Here is an 18393-nt window from a genome sequence, read left to right on the forward strand (position 1 = left end):
GAAATAATCAACAGATTGATCAACCATGAAAATCAAACATGATGCCACTGCTTAGTAATGATTACATATAAGTTTTTAATGAATTTACAAATTAAACAATGCAAACAAGCTTTCACATGAAGAAATTCACAGCTCAGTAAAGCACATTTTCCAGTAAATGTTACCGTTTATTTCAAACAAGACAACATAATTGTCCAAAAACTGTTTCTTTTAAACAAAATGTACATTTCCCAAATGTCAAAACATTTCTCAAATGTCAAAACATTTCTCTCTGAAATATAAAACCTTTAACTGTATTATACAGAACTAAATCAGTGATCTGATCCAAAGAAAAGGGCTAGTTAAATGCACCACGGTCCACAAAGGGAAAGGCCAGGAAATCCCCCACCTTGTTGCCTTTGGCGTCGTAGTGCAGCATCCGGAAGCACTTGTCGCAGAAGAGACACGGGTCGCTCGGAGCAAACTGGTCGTTGGTAGTAAACCATCTGGAAGGAGTGAGGATGTTAAACTTGTATTCACAGTTTGAGAATACACAAAGCTGTGTATGCATCACTGGTCTTTACGCACCTTCCAATGAAGACATGGCAGACGGCACACTTCTGGGTGGCGACCCTGTGCTTGTGTGTGAGGAGTGGATACAGCTTCTTGTCCAGGCAGTCGTTCTTATGGGTCAGTCTGTAAAGAGGACCAGGCACATTTTTTTTTTAAGAGTGAGTGATGAGGACACAGATTTGTCTCACATGTGTGATATTAAGAACTGCTTTCATGCATACAGTAAATCGGCTCAGACATTTACTCATCGATTAGTGCTATAAAGTCTTGTGAGAGCAGTCAGATCCTGTCTGACAACCAAATGCTTTATTTCTAAAGGTTGTGCTGATAATACAGAGATTCAGAAAGCATCATGTTGCAGGCTATGTGGCATTAATCAAACCACTATATATAATTGCTGTGGTGGTATAGTTTATTTAGGTAGAGGAGGGTATGATCAGGGGTTTGATCATGACATTTTCCATACAGCATGTGCTTCCAACTCAAAACAAGCACATAATTCATGGATAAAAGGACCTTGGATAGCTGCATCGGTATTTTATGATGTGGCAAGTCTGTACTTCACAGACAGAGCTTTATGAAGTTCATGAATGAACCTTGTACTTGTACAAGTATGTGTCTAGCTGTATCTCATATTGGCAGTACAGCAAGTAAAGAAAAGAACTGACATTGTTGTGATGAGCAAGCTGCACAAATAAATGTAGGTAAACAGGTATGCGTTAGGTTTGATTAATGAACTAGAATTACCACCTCGCGGTTGTATGCCTTCGCCAACTAGTCAAGTTGCAGTTTACATCGACGTCTGTCCAAAATTTCACCACTTCATTTTATTCTGATAGACATTTGTGTGAAATTGTCATTATTAGGATATGATCTCTTGAGTTATGGCTACAAAGATAAACGTTTGGGCCAAATTTGAAGAAATTCGCTAAAGGCGTTCCTGAGATGTCGCTTTCACAAGAATGGGATAGACGTAAGGTTATAGTGACCTTGACCTTTGACCACCAAAATCTAATCAGTTGATCTTTGAGTCCAAGTGGAAGTTTGTGCCAAATTTCAGAAGTTTGAGGAAAGTTTAACAGCTCGTGTTGTTGTTATTGTTGTTGTGGTCCCCCTCCAACCCCCGTTTTAATGCACAGGCTTACCGGGGCTCAAGCCCAATTTCTGTAACGTAAAGCCTGTAGTGAATCACTTCCTGTCAAAGCTTCAAGTATCAAAGCCCCAAAAAGTGGTATTCGGGACAGCCCTACTCTGTACCAAATTCTGTGCAAATTAATCTTATTGGATATTTCACTGGATAAGTGAACAATTTGAGCTGCTGGGGGCACTGGAGTAAAAGACACAGGATGACCAAAGCCAGTAGGATGAATCCTCGGGGGACCATGAAATTAATGTCTGTACAAAATTTCAAGGCAATCCATCAAACAGTTGTTGAGACATTTAAGTATGAACAAAAGAGCCATACCGCTAGTGTGGCTATATCAAAATAATATAAGATACTAAAAAAACAATAATGTATATTTGAATATAAAAACATGATTAAAGCAGAACATAAAATACAAATCATAAAACAATATAAGTTAGGGTAGTAGAGTAAAGTCTTATGTCATTTTGGTAAATAGCCGCACATGAGATATGATAGTTATTTCTGCTATGGGACAGTAGAATTCATATTTATTACAGTATTTAGTAAGAGGTTGGGCGGGTCTTGCAAAGAAGCCGGATCATCGAATTGAACAGCTGTTGAACAAGAATGAGGAAAAAACCACACGGCACTGACCTGACGTCTGTGATGATGACGAGATGTTCGCAGTCTCCCTGATGACAGTAGAGGTACGGGAAGCCCACTTTCACTTTCAGATCCATGAACTGTGTGTCCTCCATCTTGGCCTGGCTGTAGGACGGGAAGTTACGAGACTTTGCCCATTCAATGGTAGTCCTGCATCATAAACACACATCGAAGACATACTGTATCTGTTCATTTTAAAGTTACATGTGACACGAAACTTCCAGTTTCTCATAGCTCGATACCTAGGCTGTGGAAGTTCAATGTTCTGCTCCAAATATGTCTAACCGCTGTCTCTGCTCTGCTTAAAAGCATGATTCATTATTTCAGTAAATTGGGCTGTAACTCCAGTAGGCAAAGACATTCACGCTGCCATCAGCAGCTGATTGCATAAGCTGCAGTGTTCACAATAGAGCTTAGATTTAGATTTAGGTTGAACTTTTGTCCATTGAGCTCATGGCCTGCCCTCCAGTATGAGCCTGTAGATATTGTATTATTGCACACTGGCTGTTAACAGACACCTGGTAAGACATTGTGATGAGGGTTCATAGGTCCTAGACTCATTATGTGGAAAAGTTTAAAAAGAAAGCGACGTTCTTCTTGCACATTCAGGGTGTAAACTTCAAATCAACACAAATATGATTATGCCATTACAAATTGTGGTTATAATGTAGGCAAATGTTCTACATAAAACCACCAGAATATAATGCTCAGTTCCCTCAGAATAATCATTTATTTGACTAAGAAACTTGATTAAATGATTTGCTTTAAACTTTGGAGAGCGTTTGGAGAGAGCCACGCCAGCTGCTTCCACCTGCTTCCCATCTTTATGCTAAGCTAAGATAATCACCTCCTGGCAGTAGCTCGTGAAAGAAAGTCAATAAGTCAGGGTCTACGTTAGCCGGTATCACGTGTCGTTGTCCGGCAGATTAAATGATCAACAGCCAAAATGTTCATTGGGAAATATGCCAAATAAATTAATAAATTAATAGCATATTAAATAGCCTAATATTATAAGATATGTTGCCAAGACAACTTAAATATAAAATGATATTATGCAAAAGTTTATATGCCTCTGCTGTGATTCTAATCCAATATACTATTTGTAAAATTCAGCGAATGTCTCATCACCATCCGCTGGCTGTTCGTTCTGCGTGTGCTCTGGTCTTCATACACAGCCAGCTGACTGTGCAAATGCAAAATAAACAAAGTGGCTCAAACCAAGCCACTATAATGATGATATAAATAATTATTTATATAATATAATATAATATAAGATCTATGTTTCTTCAATACATTTTGACTTTTGGATTGAGATAATTAGAGACAAGGAGCGTGGCACCGCGCTCGCTTTGAGTGTGTGCGTGCTTGAGAGAGAGACAGAAAGGGGAAGAGACGGTGGACTGCATGCACTGTTTCGGTAAGGTATTAATAATAATTTGAATGTCAATGAATGAAGCTTCATACTATTCGGTACGTACAGCCCTACGAGCCACAGAACACTATTTTGAATTTGACAAACGAAGATATTGGACCGACCAATCTATTATTTTATTTTATAGACGGTTTCTTCATTTAACTTATTTTCAAGTTATGTCAAATGTAGGCTGTTATATGGCTTTTTAAAACACATGTGTCCGGTTGTTGTTCCATTGGCCGGATTTCTGGAATATTAACGGCCATATTGGCCGTCAATAAAAAAAAGTCTAGCATAAACCCTGGAATAAGTGAAAGTCTCAAAAAGTTGAACTATTCCTTTAAAGGAGCAGTGTGTAGGATTTAGTAGCATCTAGCAGTGAGGTTGTAAATTGTAACCAACTTAATACTGCTTCGCTAAAGACCCTCTCTAGAGCCAGTGATTGGTTTGTCTGTTCTGTGCTTCTGGTAATAGATCCCCCTAAATCCTACACACTGGACCTTTATATGGCAAAGAGGAATTTCAGCAGCTATATACAGGGAGAGGAGTTTGGCTTAACCAATCATTCAAGTTATCAGGAGGTAAAACTTACATGCTGATGTCCTGACACTCAGGGTATCGCATGTCGTTATAGAAAACTCCTTCAAAGTAAAAGAAAGCCGACTTGTAATGATCCTGAAACAGAAAACATGAAAATATTACCACCAGGTTTGGTCTTGTGTGCAAATATTGACAGAATTACTACCATACAATACATACATTTGATATAAAATTCTTAAATTGAGCGTTACATAATTATTATTATGTTCACCTCTTGCTTGCAATTTCAAATGAACTGTACGTATGCTCACTTTGCTGATGAATTCTGGAGCCATGTCCGGCGTGTTGCTGAACTCTCCGCACACTTGCAAGTCGCTGACACAGCAGATGGCGTCCCTGAGCTCTGCCAAGCTGTGGGAGCCCGTCATCAGCACACTTATGTGGGGTCTGACGTAGCAAAACTGAGGGGGTAAAGGTGGAAGGGAAATGTCAGTACCATGGAGAACAACATACGGTCATATATATGGAGGGTTTCTGGCACCCTGAGAGAGTTGAAAGCTCACTTTCTCAAAAGTAGCCGGGTAGTAGACGTTGATGGTTAGAATGAGTTCTCCTTCAGGGACCAAGTCAGCTACTGACTCTGGTTTCCTACCGATAGTCAAACGCCCCTGGAAATCACACAGAGATTATATTATATTAAGATACAAGAGAGGTTGCACATGTCGGGCACCTCCTCTGTCAAACAGAACAATATCTCTTGTATGTTCTAATGGACCCACCAGTTCATCAGCGTAGAGGTCGTGTCTATTCTTGCTGACTTTTAGAGTCGCTCTGTGATCCTGTCTCCTTTTTCTTTGTCTGTTAAAAACAAATCACAGCGCATTTCATTTGTTTACATGCTGTTGGTTTATCCGAGACACAATATAAATCGTAACAGTCGAGGAGGAGTCATACACTAGCGTCTTCAGCGTTGCATCTGGAGGAACAACGTCTGTATCAGGCTGCTCATCCTCAGGATGGCAACGAAGGGAATCGAGACTTGAAAGGAAAATATGAAAACAATGTAATGTTATTAGTTTGCAAACATGGTCAATTATGGCGAGAAAACATTTAACTGACTAACAAAATACTATTTCCTTTGTTACAGTATACTGTAGCACAGTAAGCAGTGTGCAAAACCAGCTTTACATCACAAGTCCTGTGCAAAAAACACTGCAATACCAAAACATAGTCAACACACAACCACCTCTGTGTTTTATTTTCATGTCCACTTGCATTTGCATAAAAGCTATATGTTTGGAAAGTACATTTACTCAAGTACTGTAATTTTCAGATACTTGTAGTTTACTTGAGTATTTCCATTTGCTGCTACTTTATACTTCTACTCCACTACAATTTAGAGGGAAATATTGTACTGTTTTACTCCACTACATTTAGTAAAAATATAATCAATAAATAAATTATGATATATTATGGAAAAGATTGTATTGATCCCTTAGTGAAATTCATGAACTAACCAGCAGTACCTGACCATTGTTCTCACACCTAACACCCCTGTAAGATAAGATAAGATAAGATAAGATAAGATAAGATAAGATAAGATAAGATAAGATAAGATATTCCTTTATTAGTCCTGCAGTGGGGACATTTGCAGTGTACAGCAGCAAAGGGGATAGTGCAAAAGACACCTGCATTTTGCATTTTTGTGTATGTATTTGTGTTTGTTTATTTATTTATTTATTTGTTTCTCTATTTTAACTTGTTTTAAGCCTCCTGTGGGCAGGTAGACAATTAAATGTAGGTACAATTCTAATGCTACTATGATGTCCATATCAAATAAACTAAACTAAACTAAGGCCATTCTGCACAATGAGTAATTTTACTTTTGTACTTTACGTGTAAAAGAGTATTTCAACACTGTGTTGGGCTGTGTGCTGCTGAATTTGAGTAGCGTTACTTCTTCCACCACAAATACTTGGCCAATTAAGTAGTAGTAGTGCTTTAGTGCAGTTTGGTGATGTTTTATACACATTACTACATGCAGAAAGACAGAAGAATGAAGACGCCACTAGAGGAAACGTTTTCATGAGACAATGTTCATGTTTGCAGTGTGAAACCTGGTGATAATGATCGCTAACCGGTTATGTAACGTCGGTGCGTTGGAGTAACGTTGGAGTAACGTTACCTGCAGATGGACTTGACGTCAGTCAGCGTCTCACTGCTGATCCCCATCTCTCTGGAGAAGTCAGCATCAAACGTGTCCTCGTCCTCCTCCTGGTAGGAGTACTCACTGGGCTTCAGTCTGTTCAGCCACTCGTCTCTGAAGGAGCCGATGTGAAAGACTTTGGTGTTAACATCAGTGTACTCATAGTCTGGGATGTTTGTGTTCGGCTCTGCTGCTGCTGCTGCTGCTGGCGACGCCATGTTTTCCTCAATGACTACATCTGAGCGTTGAGGATCATGGGTAATGTAGTTTTAAAGACAAGTGGCAACGGGCCATTTTGAAGGCTTCAAAACTACCAGAGGACAGGTTATATATATATATATATATATATATATATATATATATTTTCCCTTTTAAAGATTTTTAATGCATTATTATTATCACTATTATTATTATTATTATTATTTTTATTTATTATTATTGTTATTATTATTGTTATTGTAATCGATTTTTTTTCTCCTGATTTTACAAAATGCACTTCACATACTTAAAAAAGAGCAGCAGGCAATTAAAATTAAGATATATATCTATCTATATCTATAGATAGATATATCTATCTATCTATAGATATAGATAGATAGATATATCTATCTATATCTATAGATAGATAGATATATATATGTATATGTATATGTGTTAATGTATATATATATACACATATATATGTATATATATACATATATACATATACAAATACATATATATATATATTTCCCTTTTAAAGATTTTTAATACATTATTATTATTATCATTATTATTGTAAGATATATTATATATGATAGGCTATTACATAAAAGTCACCCAATACCCACATTGTCCACATCCTACTGATTTTATGACTAAATATATACTCTAAATATGAAATAAAATATTAAACGAGTTTCCTTATTTTTTTCAGTAAAAATATGAAAATATATTTTACTGCTAAATATATTTTTTTCCGTGGTTTTTGGTTTCATCCTCGTAAGTCAGCAATAAACCCTTTATCAACCATAAGACAGACGTCTTGATTGAGCTACCTTGTGGTTAAAATAGACTATATGAGTTACAAGTAAGTTCAATGGTTTATTTAATCATCATATTAATATTCTATATGAAGAATGAAGGCAATAGTAGGTAGATGTGTTAATCACATTCATACGTTAGCACCAGATAGGAGGTATAATAGACTAAGAAAAACTTAATTGTGTCCAGGAAAAAAATGTATTTGGAAGAATTGTCTTTTTTCATTCTTTACAATAGTGCAAAAATAAGGGAAATGGAAAATCCACCCCAGCACAGAATGTAACCTATCATAAGATGCCCCATTTGCTTGTGTACGCTTTTTAAAACTAATGCTCATTCACATCCTTTCTATGACGTGTGTTAAAAGTGAAAGCGTCATAAAGATGCTGAAAGGAGTATAGACACTAAAGAGTGCTGTGCAGCAGCGGAAACAACCAAACCACCAGAAATAAATAGTTAGGCAGGGTCATCACATGCACGCACGTAACCAGAAATGGTAACCAAACTACGTAAAACAGCCCTTGTGCTGTCAGAGTGGGGTTAAACCAGTACTGACTGGACAGAGAGCAGCTCGAGGAATTTGTCCCAGAAGGCATATTGTCATTTGTGATGGTGATGATACTTCCACTCTCCCTTGTTTCTCCCTGTGGTGTTAACTTTTTATTCAAGTTTTGAGAAATTTCCTTTTTTGACACTTTATTCTTCTACTTTACTACAGATGGAAATATTGTACTTTTACTCCAGTACATTTACCTGACAGCTGGAATTACTACACTGTAAACAATTGCTGTTAATTTACAGCAGGATTTCAACAGTATTAACCTGTTATTGCTAAAAACAGTGCTTTACTGTTAATACAAAAGAAAACCTGTTAAATTATGCTCATAGGCTGTTTTTTAACTGAACTATAATGCATTCTTAAAAATCAGCACTTTACTGCAGATCAACTGTCTAAAGTATCATCAGTAACAGTTTCATGCAGTATGTTTTAATTCTGGGACCTGATCTGCACAGGTGAGGCTTGTACATTGTACATGATTGTAAAATCAGTGAATTAGCTTTACTGTTCTTCACTCACATGTTGTTATGGTTTGCATTCTGTGCTTGTAGCCAGCTAGAGACAGACATTTTGGGAAAAGTGTCAACAAGTCTATTATAGCCTTTTTCCTAAGTGCCTTTAATTGTATTTAGTGTGACTATTCCTCTGTCTGTAACCTGCTAAGACTATTCCTCTAGGCAAAAAAATTATGTTTATTAAAATGTATGTAAAAAATACAACCTAAATAGTGCATTAAAACAAATCAGTAAGATAATGTAAAAGAAAGGTGAAAAACAGCGATAAAATGTATCTTTAAACAGTAAATTAACTGTAAAATACTGTGAAATTAATTAAAAAAAAAACAGTTCAAACTGTATTTTTCATTAACAGTACAAAGCTGTAAATTTCAGCGACAGTATAATAATGTTAATTTTACAGTAACATAAAGGCAAACCCTGCTGCCAGTTCTTTACTGTTATTTTACTGGGAACAGTGTACTTACACATCAATATTAACAATCTGATATGTTCTATTCAACGAGAAGCCTATTTTTTACTTTTGATACTTTAACTACGTTTTGCTGATGATACTTTTGGACTTTGACTTTTACTCGTATATTTCCACATTGTTGTATTGGTAGTTTTCCCTAAATAAAAGAGGTGAGTAGTAGGCTGTTCCATCCACCACCTGTTCACCAGGTGTTGTTCTGCGCACCTGATCGTGTCATCACAGTGACTGCTGCTGCAGCTGCATCGCACTAATCTCTGGTAGTCGACAGTTTCTTCCATTTTCATTTCTACAAAAGTAGTTTTACACTTCCTACCAAGACAATCAGGCTATTGAACTACAATCATAATTCCATCCAGCTGATACAATTAGTGCTCTTTGACGCACATTAGTTGGTTCCACGTGCACCAGTTTGTTTGATCAATAAATTAGATGAGCTTATAAAGTCTGGATATAAATAGTCCTTGTGTAAGGTCATCAAAGTGCAGGGGGTTGTCAACTTCAGAGAGAGATTTAAGGGCTGGCGTCGCAAATCAAGACCACTCCCGACTCCTGAACTTATAAATATCCTGGGAGGCCAAACTATCATTTTGTCTGCAAGTGAAGATCTCAGAGCTCTCCCACTCCCACAGAGGACAGACAGGACACACACCGAGGCTCTTCATCAGCTCCTTGTAATCTGACTCAAATTCAAGCATCAAATGGAGACGAATAAAGACAATTTACTGCAACAGGTAGGTTATATGTTTCACTGTAACTGCTCCAGGCCTACAGGTGTTTAATGGCCAGAGTTTGAGTTTTCTAACAATTTTTTATTCATTTCAGCTATTTTTAATTTATTCTAATTCTTAATTCTTAATTGAATCGTTCATGTGTAAGATAGGAGGGTGGGAGGAAGTAAGTTAAATTGTTATTCCCTTAATGCATCTTGTTCAGAGGTCTGATGTGGTCACATTTGACTCTACTTGAAATAAATTAAATAAGCTATAAAATGGCATTTTAAGCAGGCTCTCACCAGACAGTTTAAAGATCACAAGACTCCAGTTTCACTTTAAATACTGGCATAAAATTTGATTTTTTTGTTCTTCTTTTTTCCCCCTTTTTCAGGTGGAGCTAAACGGAATCAGTGAGTAAGTGAAATTAAGTTTATTTTTATAGGTTTTACAGGGATTTGTGCATGTTTTTCTATGATTGGCACCTAATGTAAATAATAATCGGGCAATTAGGAATCACAGAGAATCCTAGAAATATCCTTTATCCTTGCAAATGGGTCTGTCTTATGATGAAATCCACTCATTGTAATGCACTACACACTCACAACCACTAGAGGTCAGCTATATCTCACTGATACTGTGATATTGTGATATTAAAGGGAATAATCATTTTTACATCCTTATTCTCGTTTTCATTGAAAAACATAATTAAGTGATGGTGTGATTTTTGCCAGGATCTGTACCAAACAAAGATGTTTTCTTAAGTCTGTAGAATATGATGTGTAGGCCAGGACATCTCTGCAGCACCACAATATTCAATTTAAAATGATATTTTGACAATTCACCTTTTAACAAAGATTGCGATTTCCTCCGTATCCTGCGATTTGAAAATTAAAGTAGGCCATATTGTTATTTTGATAAAATTGATTAATTGTGCAGCATACTCTACTTTAATACTTTAACATGCTATACATTTTACATCTCATCTCATAAGACTAAGAGGAAGTTAAGCCTGAAGTTTTCCAGAGTGCCACTTTGTCTTTGATACTCCTGTGCTCCCAAATACTTATGCACAACTTGATGTCACATGTATGTATGTCTGTTGGGAAGTAGAAGCGTCGATTAATTTGCCAATCTTTCATTCAGATCACCTGAAATGGATTTAGAGGCTGCACTGAAAGAATGCTGCGGCGCCCTTGACCTCTTTCTGAACAACAGGTTTTCCGATGCTTTGGCTCTCTTAAAACCCTGGTGAGTCACACAATCTCCAGCTGACTCTGCATCTTTGTGTCCAGCTGTTTCACACTGCTGGTTGTACTCTAATTTAATTGTTTTAATTTCACACTTGGAATACGCAGTTTTTAAAAAATCATTGCATTTGTCCCTTTCAGGAAGAGTCAGAGCATGTACCACGCAATGGGCTACAGCAGCATCTTGGTGATGCAGGCAGGCATGACCTTTGACCCAAAGGACATGGATGCTGCCATGGAGTCACTGAGGGAATCCCTGCAGACATGCCAAAGGTATGGAAGTTTCATAAACATTTAGGATTTAAGCTCCTACTTCAACAATGGTGGTACATTCCCGAGTAATAAAATTACAGTCATATACAGAAGAATTCATTGATCACCTCGTCATAAAGAGTTAAGACACCATGCTGCAGAAATTGTCTTTATTAAATAGGCACCATACTTTGTGTGTTCCTTAACTTAGATTTCGGAAGAAAGTTGGATTAATGGAGACTTTAACCAGCCTGTGGTACAGACAACCAGCTGACAACCTGACAGAAGGTAAGTGATTAGCTTACAGACTGTAAGGAGGGGAGACAAGCCATGTTAAAGTGCCAATTAATTGTTTTATTAGAAATAAATACGATAATATATACAGAAGGTGAACATAGGGTGTGGAGACTAATTGTATCTAGGGATCTCAGGCCGATACTGACTCAGATAGCTGGATCGGGTATCAGTGACAATGGGCCCGATCTATTCAAATCTATACTATATACAAAATATACTGGAATTTTAATTCCTGTTAATTTGTTTTGACCAATTTGTTGCTGCTCTAAAAAGGTTTACACTTCAAATGTAATTTCTGTTAATTTTGAAGATATTTTACCAAGTTGTTGGTACCAAGAGGGCGTGAAGCCTAGCAGCGACAGTGAAAAGGTTTACATTTAATCTGAGTAACAGTCTCTCCCTGACTGCAAAAGAAGACAGGTTAGTGCAGTGCAGGCGTAAAGAAAGGGAGGGGTCGTAAAAATATACATACTTGATCCTGTATGACATGATCACCATGTTGACATACAGGAAATTAATTTGCATAGCAAGTTAAGCAATGACCCATTTAGCCAGAAATTACCAGGATCAGTCAACATCTGCGTAAATGAGTAGCACAAAAAGTAAGTGTGGTTACAGTTGGGCCTGCACACATAAAGTATTCTTTTGTTCTCCTACAAACTTTTATATCCATTACTGTTGTCACCCCATGGCACAGATTAGTTTTAAGTTCACAGTAACAATATGAGAGAATGCAGTGTAATGCAGCCTGTAATATAAAATGTCAATGTGTATTGTCTTTTAACAATTTTTTTGCACCTTTTGAAAAGTTTTTTTCACCATCAGCATGTGATGTTTTATTCTCAACAGAGGAGATGCACGCAGAGCTGTGCTACGCTGAAGTGCTGCTGCAGAAAGCGTCTCTCACGTTCCTGGATGAGAGCATAATCAGTTTCATTAAGGGAGGGATGAGAATCCGAAACAGTTATCAGATTTTCAAGTAAGAAGCTTGAATGGGGGTTTTGTTGGGACGACAATGCCATAAGCAGACACAGAGAAAATGAATAAAATATTGTATTTAATTATATTTTTAAATGATATGTTGTCTCCCCAACCAGGGATTGCCAGATCTTGGTCAATGCCACAAAAGAAACAGATGAACAGAGCAGCACTCACATCCATTTTAGGGGTGGTGTCAACATGGGCATTGGATCATTTAATCTGGTGAGTCATGCAGTAGAATTAAGGGTTTTTTGCTGAATGAACATAGTATTGCTTTTAAGTTGTATAATGAGCCTAAACAACGTTTAACCTTTTCTTTTTGTAGATGCTGTCTCTGTTCCCATCAAGAGTCCTCAGACTGATGGAGTTTTTGGGCTTCTCAGGAGACCGGGTAGGTGATATCAGTCACTATTTTCCCCTCAGTAAAAATTCATGATATGCTAATAGTGTTTCTATAGTAACGATAATTTGCTAATTATCTTACAGGAAATGGGTTTGTCGGAGTTGAGAGAGGGAGCAGCCGGCAACAGCCTGCGCTCCATCCTCAGCACCCTGACTCTGATGATGTATCATCTCTACATTACAGTGATTCTGGGTACATTTAAATCCCTCATTTATTTGTAGATAAACAGCATTTTCTCATGATATTAGGATTTGTAATTGTCAGAAAAGTCTTATTCTGCTCATGCTCTTCCCTCAGGTACTGGTGAAGCAAACCTCGCTGAGGCTGAAGCTCTGCTGGAGCCCTACATTGAAAAGTTCCCCAATGTGAGCAGTGTTTAATTTAATGGCAGATTTCACTATTTTATTGCCCCCCCCCCCCCCCCCCCCCCCCCCCCTCAGTGAAATAGCATTTTTTTGTGTGTGTTTTGTCCACAGGGAGCTCTCATTCTTTTCTACATTGCAAGAATTGCTTTGCTCAAAGGAAACTTCACATTTGTGAGTACTGGTCTAACTGCTCTACAGTGGCTCAATGTTGATTTTTAAAGTGCAGCTCATGTTGTTGAAAAGAACTGAAAGCCTTTATGAGTGTGGGGTTTCTCTGCAGGCCCAGGAGAAGTTCCTGGCATGCATCGCAGCGCAGGAGGAGTGGCGTCAGATTCACCACCTGTGTTACTGGGAGCTGATGTGGGCTTACTCCTTCGAACAAAACTGGAAGGAGGCGTATCGATACGCTGACCTGCTCTGCAAAGAGAGCAAGTGGTCCCAGGTAACGAATATATAACCTTTCCTCTCTTTGCCCTGCTGTAAAACTGCTCATGTATATGACAAGCTGATTGCTCTTCTCTTGCAGGCCACCTATGCGTTCCAGAAAGCTGCCATCTTGAGCATGCTACCAGAGGAGGAAGTGACTAAACTGGGAGAAAATGCGGGGGAGATATTCAGGTGTGCGAGAGAGAACCTTTTATTTGTGTATGAGTTCTGTAATCATCATACAGGGAGTGTGAATCATGTGGTTTGTTTATAGGCAGGTGGATAGTCTCAGACTGAGGATTGCTGGGAAGTCGATTCCAACAGAGAAGTTTGCAGCAAAAAAGGCCCAGCGATACTCTTCTGCTAACCCTGTGAAACTAGTCGTGCCTGCTTTGGTGAGGACACATTATGCACTCCTATACTTTCAGTGACTCAACATTTAAAATGAGTTCAAGCTTGACGACAACCTCCCCTCTCCCCCCCCCTCCCACAGGAAATGATGTACGTATGGAATGGTTTCACAGTAGTCGGCAAAAGACCTGAGTTGACTAAAAGCATCTTGACCACCTTAGAGGAAGCAGAGGAGCAGCTCAGAGAGGATCCAGGTGAGCAGAACAGCAGAACTTTAAAGCGCATTATCCAATATGTTTTGTTTTTTTAAAACTAACAGCATTTTATCTCAATGTGTAGACCCGTCAGAGTATCACCTGGATGACCAGTGTGTTGTCCAGCTGCTGAAGGGCCTGTGTCTAAGACAGCTGGGGCATCTGGTCCAGGCCGAGCTCTGCTTCAATCATGTCATTTCCAGGTGAGGCCATCTAAACGCAACAAAACTCTCTCAGGTTAAGCATAAACTGAAACATACACATAACACATTGAACTGTCCCTCAACACTGGTCAACTGTGGGCAGGTCCATATGGGTTCTCTTCAGTTTTTTTTCAAATGGAAACGCCATCTCAACCGTTGCAATAAGCAATGACGTAGGTTACCAAAATAAGCTAATTGAAGATAGCTGAGTCAAAGTTAGATACGCCAAGTTTGAAGTTTTGGATTTTTTAGGGTGTGGTTGTATGTGTACTCCTGCGCTCTGCAAGGTAAAATTACTGCTTTCGTAAATGGAGTCTGGTGGCTTTGAAGACAGTGATATAACGGACAGCGAGGTAAAGCAGCTGTGGATGGGAGCAGCAGAAAAACATATTTTAGCAACCTAAAAAAAAAAAATCACTATCAGTTTAAGTGTACGCTATATTTAGAATATTTTCACCGCTTTACCTTGCCATCAGACAGCCCATTCTGATGGGGAACCGAAGCCATTATATCGCTCTCTTCATTTTTCCATAAACCTTGTCTTGAAGAACATGATGCATATTTTACATAATTTGATCTCAGTCTGGTGTTGAGACTTTGAGTTATTGCACAACTGAAATCAAAATTGTCATTGTTTTTTTGAACACTACTGAATAGATCCACTGAAGTGATTTTAATATTTTTCTTTGCAGTGAACATGATCTCAAGCACTACAACTACCTGGTGCCATTTACCATGTATGAGCAGGGCCTGTTGCACAAGCAGAAAGGTGACTTCAAAACAGCCATTGCCATGATGGAAAATATCAAGTAAGTGTTTTTAGCCCATCCACAGTCCTGGGTTACATTTAGTTCCACATTTGTATTTATTTTAAAAAAAACAAGTTTTCTTCTGGATGTTGTCTTCCCCCAAATGCCTTGACGAAATATGTCTGCCCAATAAACTGCAATAAAGCTGATAAGTGATCTCATTTGTAGGACGAACTACAAAGACTACCACATGGAGTCAAGGCTACACTTCCGCATCCACGCAGCACTCAACACCATGGGCACTTTTGCAGCCAAACTTCCCCCATCACGCACGCCAGCTTAAGAGACTCCATGGCAGGAAGATCATAAAAAAACAAAACAGAAACAAACCAGAAATATTTTTCAACCCTATTTGCTGCTTTAAACTCTGACTTGAAATCTTCTAGATGGGCATCTTGCTGCCAGCTCCTTGATATAGGTACTGTTTACATCCAAACGTTGAGTTGCAACCCTGAGTAGTTTTTTAAATTTTTTGAATTGAATCTAGAGCAACAGTGAAGTAGTCTCTGCTGGCGACTTGTATGAATATCTTGAAGATGACTTGGTTATTTCCATTGAATTGCACTAGCTTATCAGAACCAGGGCAGTGTAAAGAATGGAAAAAATGTTAATAGACGGGACGAGAGGAAAACATATGACTTTTATTGGATTCAACACGTCTTGCTCTTTGAAGTCTCCAATAATGTGGTATCCATCTCACTTGTCTTGCTTGTTTCTATTTATGAAATTTAACATGTCAATATTTTAAGGATGTTGATGATTTTACAAATCGTATGCTCCGGTGCAATTCAGCCTTGTTCTACAGTTAACAACCTCCTTGTAAATAGCTGTCTTTTTTTCTGTGCAGTATGACTGTCTGCTTTTGATAAATTACCTAAAATAAAGCATATGTATGAAATAATGTCCTTTATTTATTGGTGGCACAACATGTAAGGCATATGCCAGGTGTTGATACATTTGAACAATGAACCCTTGATTAAACAACAACATTCATACATCCTGTATATAAGGAGAAATATACAAATAAGGGCTGGTAACTATCCCTTTTTTTTGTTTTTGTGGAAAGTGCGTGTGAGATTAAATGTGGAAAACAAATGTCAATATACTTGCCTTAGCACCCTGGAAAAATGCTGATTATCTCTATTGTATTTTGAGTGACGGTTGATGTCTGTGGTGTCAATGTGATTTTCAGACATATATGACATCATATGCAATGGTACTATGGAGGTTTTGCCAGTGTCACTGATTAGTTCTTGATGTGCACCGCATTAAATTGTCATAGTAGGGCTACTTTTTGAGATTTTGAGTAGCCTACATTTGACCGATAATACATTTGTATATTTAATCAAAGCTCCCATATTGTAAAAAGTGAGATTTTCATGTCCTTTTTTAATTATAAAGTAGGTTTAAGTGCTATATGCTGTGAGAAAGAATAAACGATCATTCCAGAGAAATACACACAGCCCATATTAAGAAACTGATTGTCACAAATACTGTCGTTGCGTCCGAAATTCCATACCAGCATGCTATTTAGTACGCTAAAACAGTATGTTAGATATTTTAGTATGTCCGAAACCTTAGTATGGAACCAATAGTACGCAAATTACATACTATTTCTTGTGAAATATTACAGTATTCAATGCTGGACACTACAGCGGCATAATATCCCACAATGCAGTGCAGTAGTAACGACAACATTCATAACGGATGTTGACCGTCAGCTCTGTTATGTCAATAATGCTTTAATGTAAGTGTAAGTATAAGATTCCACTTTGCTAGGCGGAATATTTTAAATTAATTCAGACTTTGATTCTCACAAATCGTTGTTTTGGTCACATGAGGTTGGCACGGGGTACCCAACCAGCAATGAGGCTCTCAGGAAGTGGGGATGTAAATTACTGCTCAGTGTGTCCGAAAAGGTACATACTACTGGTATTCACACAAAAGTATGTTGAACAATAGTACACATATTGGGTATGTAGTGCATAGTATGTGATTTCGGACGAAGCCTTTATGTCACAAATAATATACAACAGACCATTACACAGTTTTAAAGTGGCAGTAGGCAGTACATTTTTGGCATAATTGGGCAAAAGAATCCATAATAACCTTTCAGCATATTGTAATCCAAGTGTTCTGAGAGATAACTCTACTTTCATAAACTCTACATCTACACCTTATCATGGCTCTGTTTTCAGGCTTTAAAACATCTAGCCCGTGACGGGAGACTTTGACCAATCACAGGTAATTTCATTGAGAGAGCGTTCCTATTGGCTGTGCTCCGGTCATGTGACCGGAACTTGGCGTTCCTTCACCAGATTTCACAATGGCGGCGACGTCACAAACTTTCTCATTTTACAGCTAAACCGTGCACTACAAGATGATTCTGAAATCATTTGAGGTGAGAAATAGTCATTACAGTAACATAATATTGATTCATATTAGATCAGCGCTGCCTAGTTTGACCGTTTGGTCGGAGTTCGCGAGTGATTGACAGCCGGCTCTCGTAGACGGCAGATGGACAGCAGACCTCAGATCAGGTCTTACTGCTTGTTTTCCTCCAGTCTGTGAAATCTCGCAGATGCCATTAGGAGCACCGGAGGACACCGGAGGACAACGGAGGACACCGGAGGACACCGGAGGACACAGAGGCTCATGATTTTTTTTCAGGTTACCTGTTTCATGTACTACTGTAACCATATAGCGACCGTTTTATAAAAATGATTTTTTTTTAATCATATTGGCTCCAATCTCACCTCCTTCAGCTTTAAGCGTAAACATTGTGTCCCAGTTTATTTCTGGTTGCAGTGTATGTGAATGACCTCAGCTGACAGGAAGTAAACATGGACCCAAGATGTTGCCTAGCAACACAATTCTGCTGAAATGTGCTAAAACGCAGCATTTCAGACAGAGGGTAGATACCGGCATACACAGGCATACTCAGGAAGACAGTATGAGGAAAATAAAGTGTTTTTTTTAACATTACAGCATGTAAACATGTTCTAGTAGAAACATAAAA

The 18393-nt window shown here is 38.2% G+C and overlaps 2 protein-coding genes across 2 annotated transcripts; one reads left to right on the forward strand and one right to left on the reverse strand.

Annotated features, from left to right (window-relative positions):
• Window positions 1–55: 55 nt before the first annotated feature.
• snapc3 (small nuclear RNA activating complex, polypeptide 3) lies at window positions 56–6754 on the reverse strand. Its single transcript, XM_037761305.1, has 9 exons — window positions 6481–6754; window positions 5250–5333; window positions 5075–5153; window positions 4859–4963; window positions 4607–4756; window positions 4348–4430; window positions 2333–2491; window positions 568–675; window positions 56–485 (listed from the first exon to the last, which is right to left on the reverse strand). Exons 1-9 carry the CDS (start codon window positions 6717–6719, stop codon window positions 338–340), a joined length of 1155 nt encoding a protein of 384 aa, XP_037617233.1. The 5' UTR covers window positions 6720–6754; the 3' UTR covers window positions 56–337.
• A 2487-nt stretch (window positions 6755–9241) lies between these two features.
• LOC119486031 (tetratricopeptide repeat protein 39B-like) lies at window positions 9242–16740 on the forward strand. The gene is made up of 18 exons (XM_037765931.1): window positions 9242–9804; window positions 10178–10200; window positions 10930–11034; window positions 11175–11306; window positions 11497–11573; window positions 12432–12561; window positions 12680–12785; window positions 12889–12954; window positions 13050–13158; window positions 13264–13331; window positions 13443–13502; window positions 13612–13773; window positions 13858–13949; window positions 14032–14152; window positions 14251–14362; window positions 14448–14565; window positions 15258–15374; window positions 15543–16740. The coding sequence occupies exons 1-18, from the start codon at window positions 9772–9774 to the stop codon at window positions 15655–15657; spliced, it is 1746 nt and encodes a 581-aa protein (XP_037621859.1). The 5' UTR covers window positions 9242–9771; the 3' UTR covers window positions 15658–16740.
• The last annotated feature ends 1653 nt before the right edge of the window (window positions 16741–18393 follow it).

The sequence above is a fragment of the Sebastes umbrosus genome, chromosome 3 (assembly GCF_015220745.1).
Source record: "Sebastes umbrosus isolate fSebUmb1 chromosome 3, fSebUmb1.pri, whole genome shotgun sequence".
Lineage (NCBI taxonomy): Eukaryota > Metazoa > Chordata > Actinopteri > Perciformes > Sebastidae > Sebastes > Sebastes umbrosus.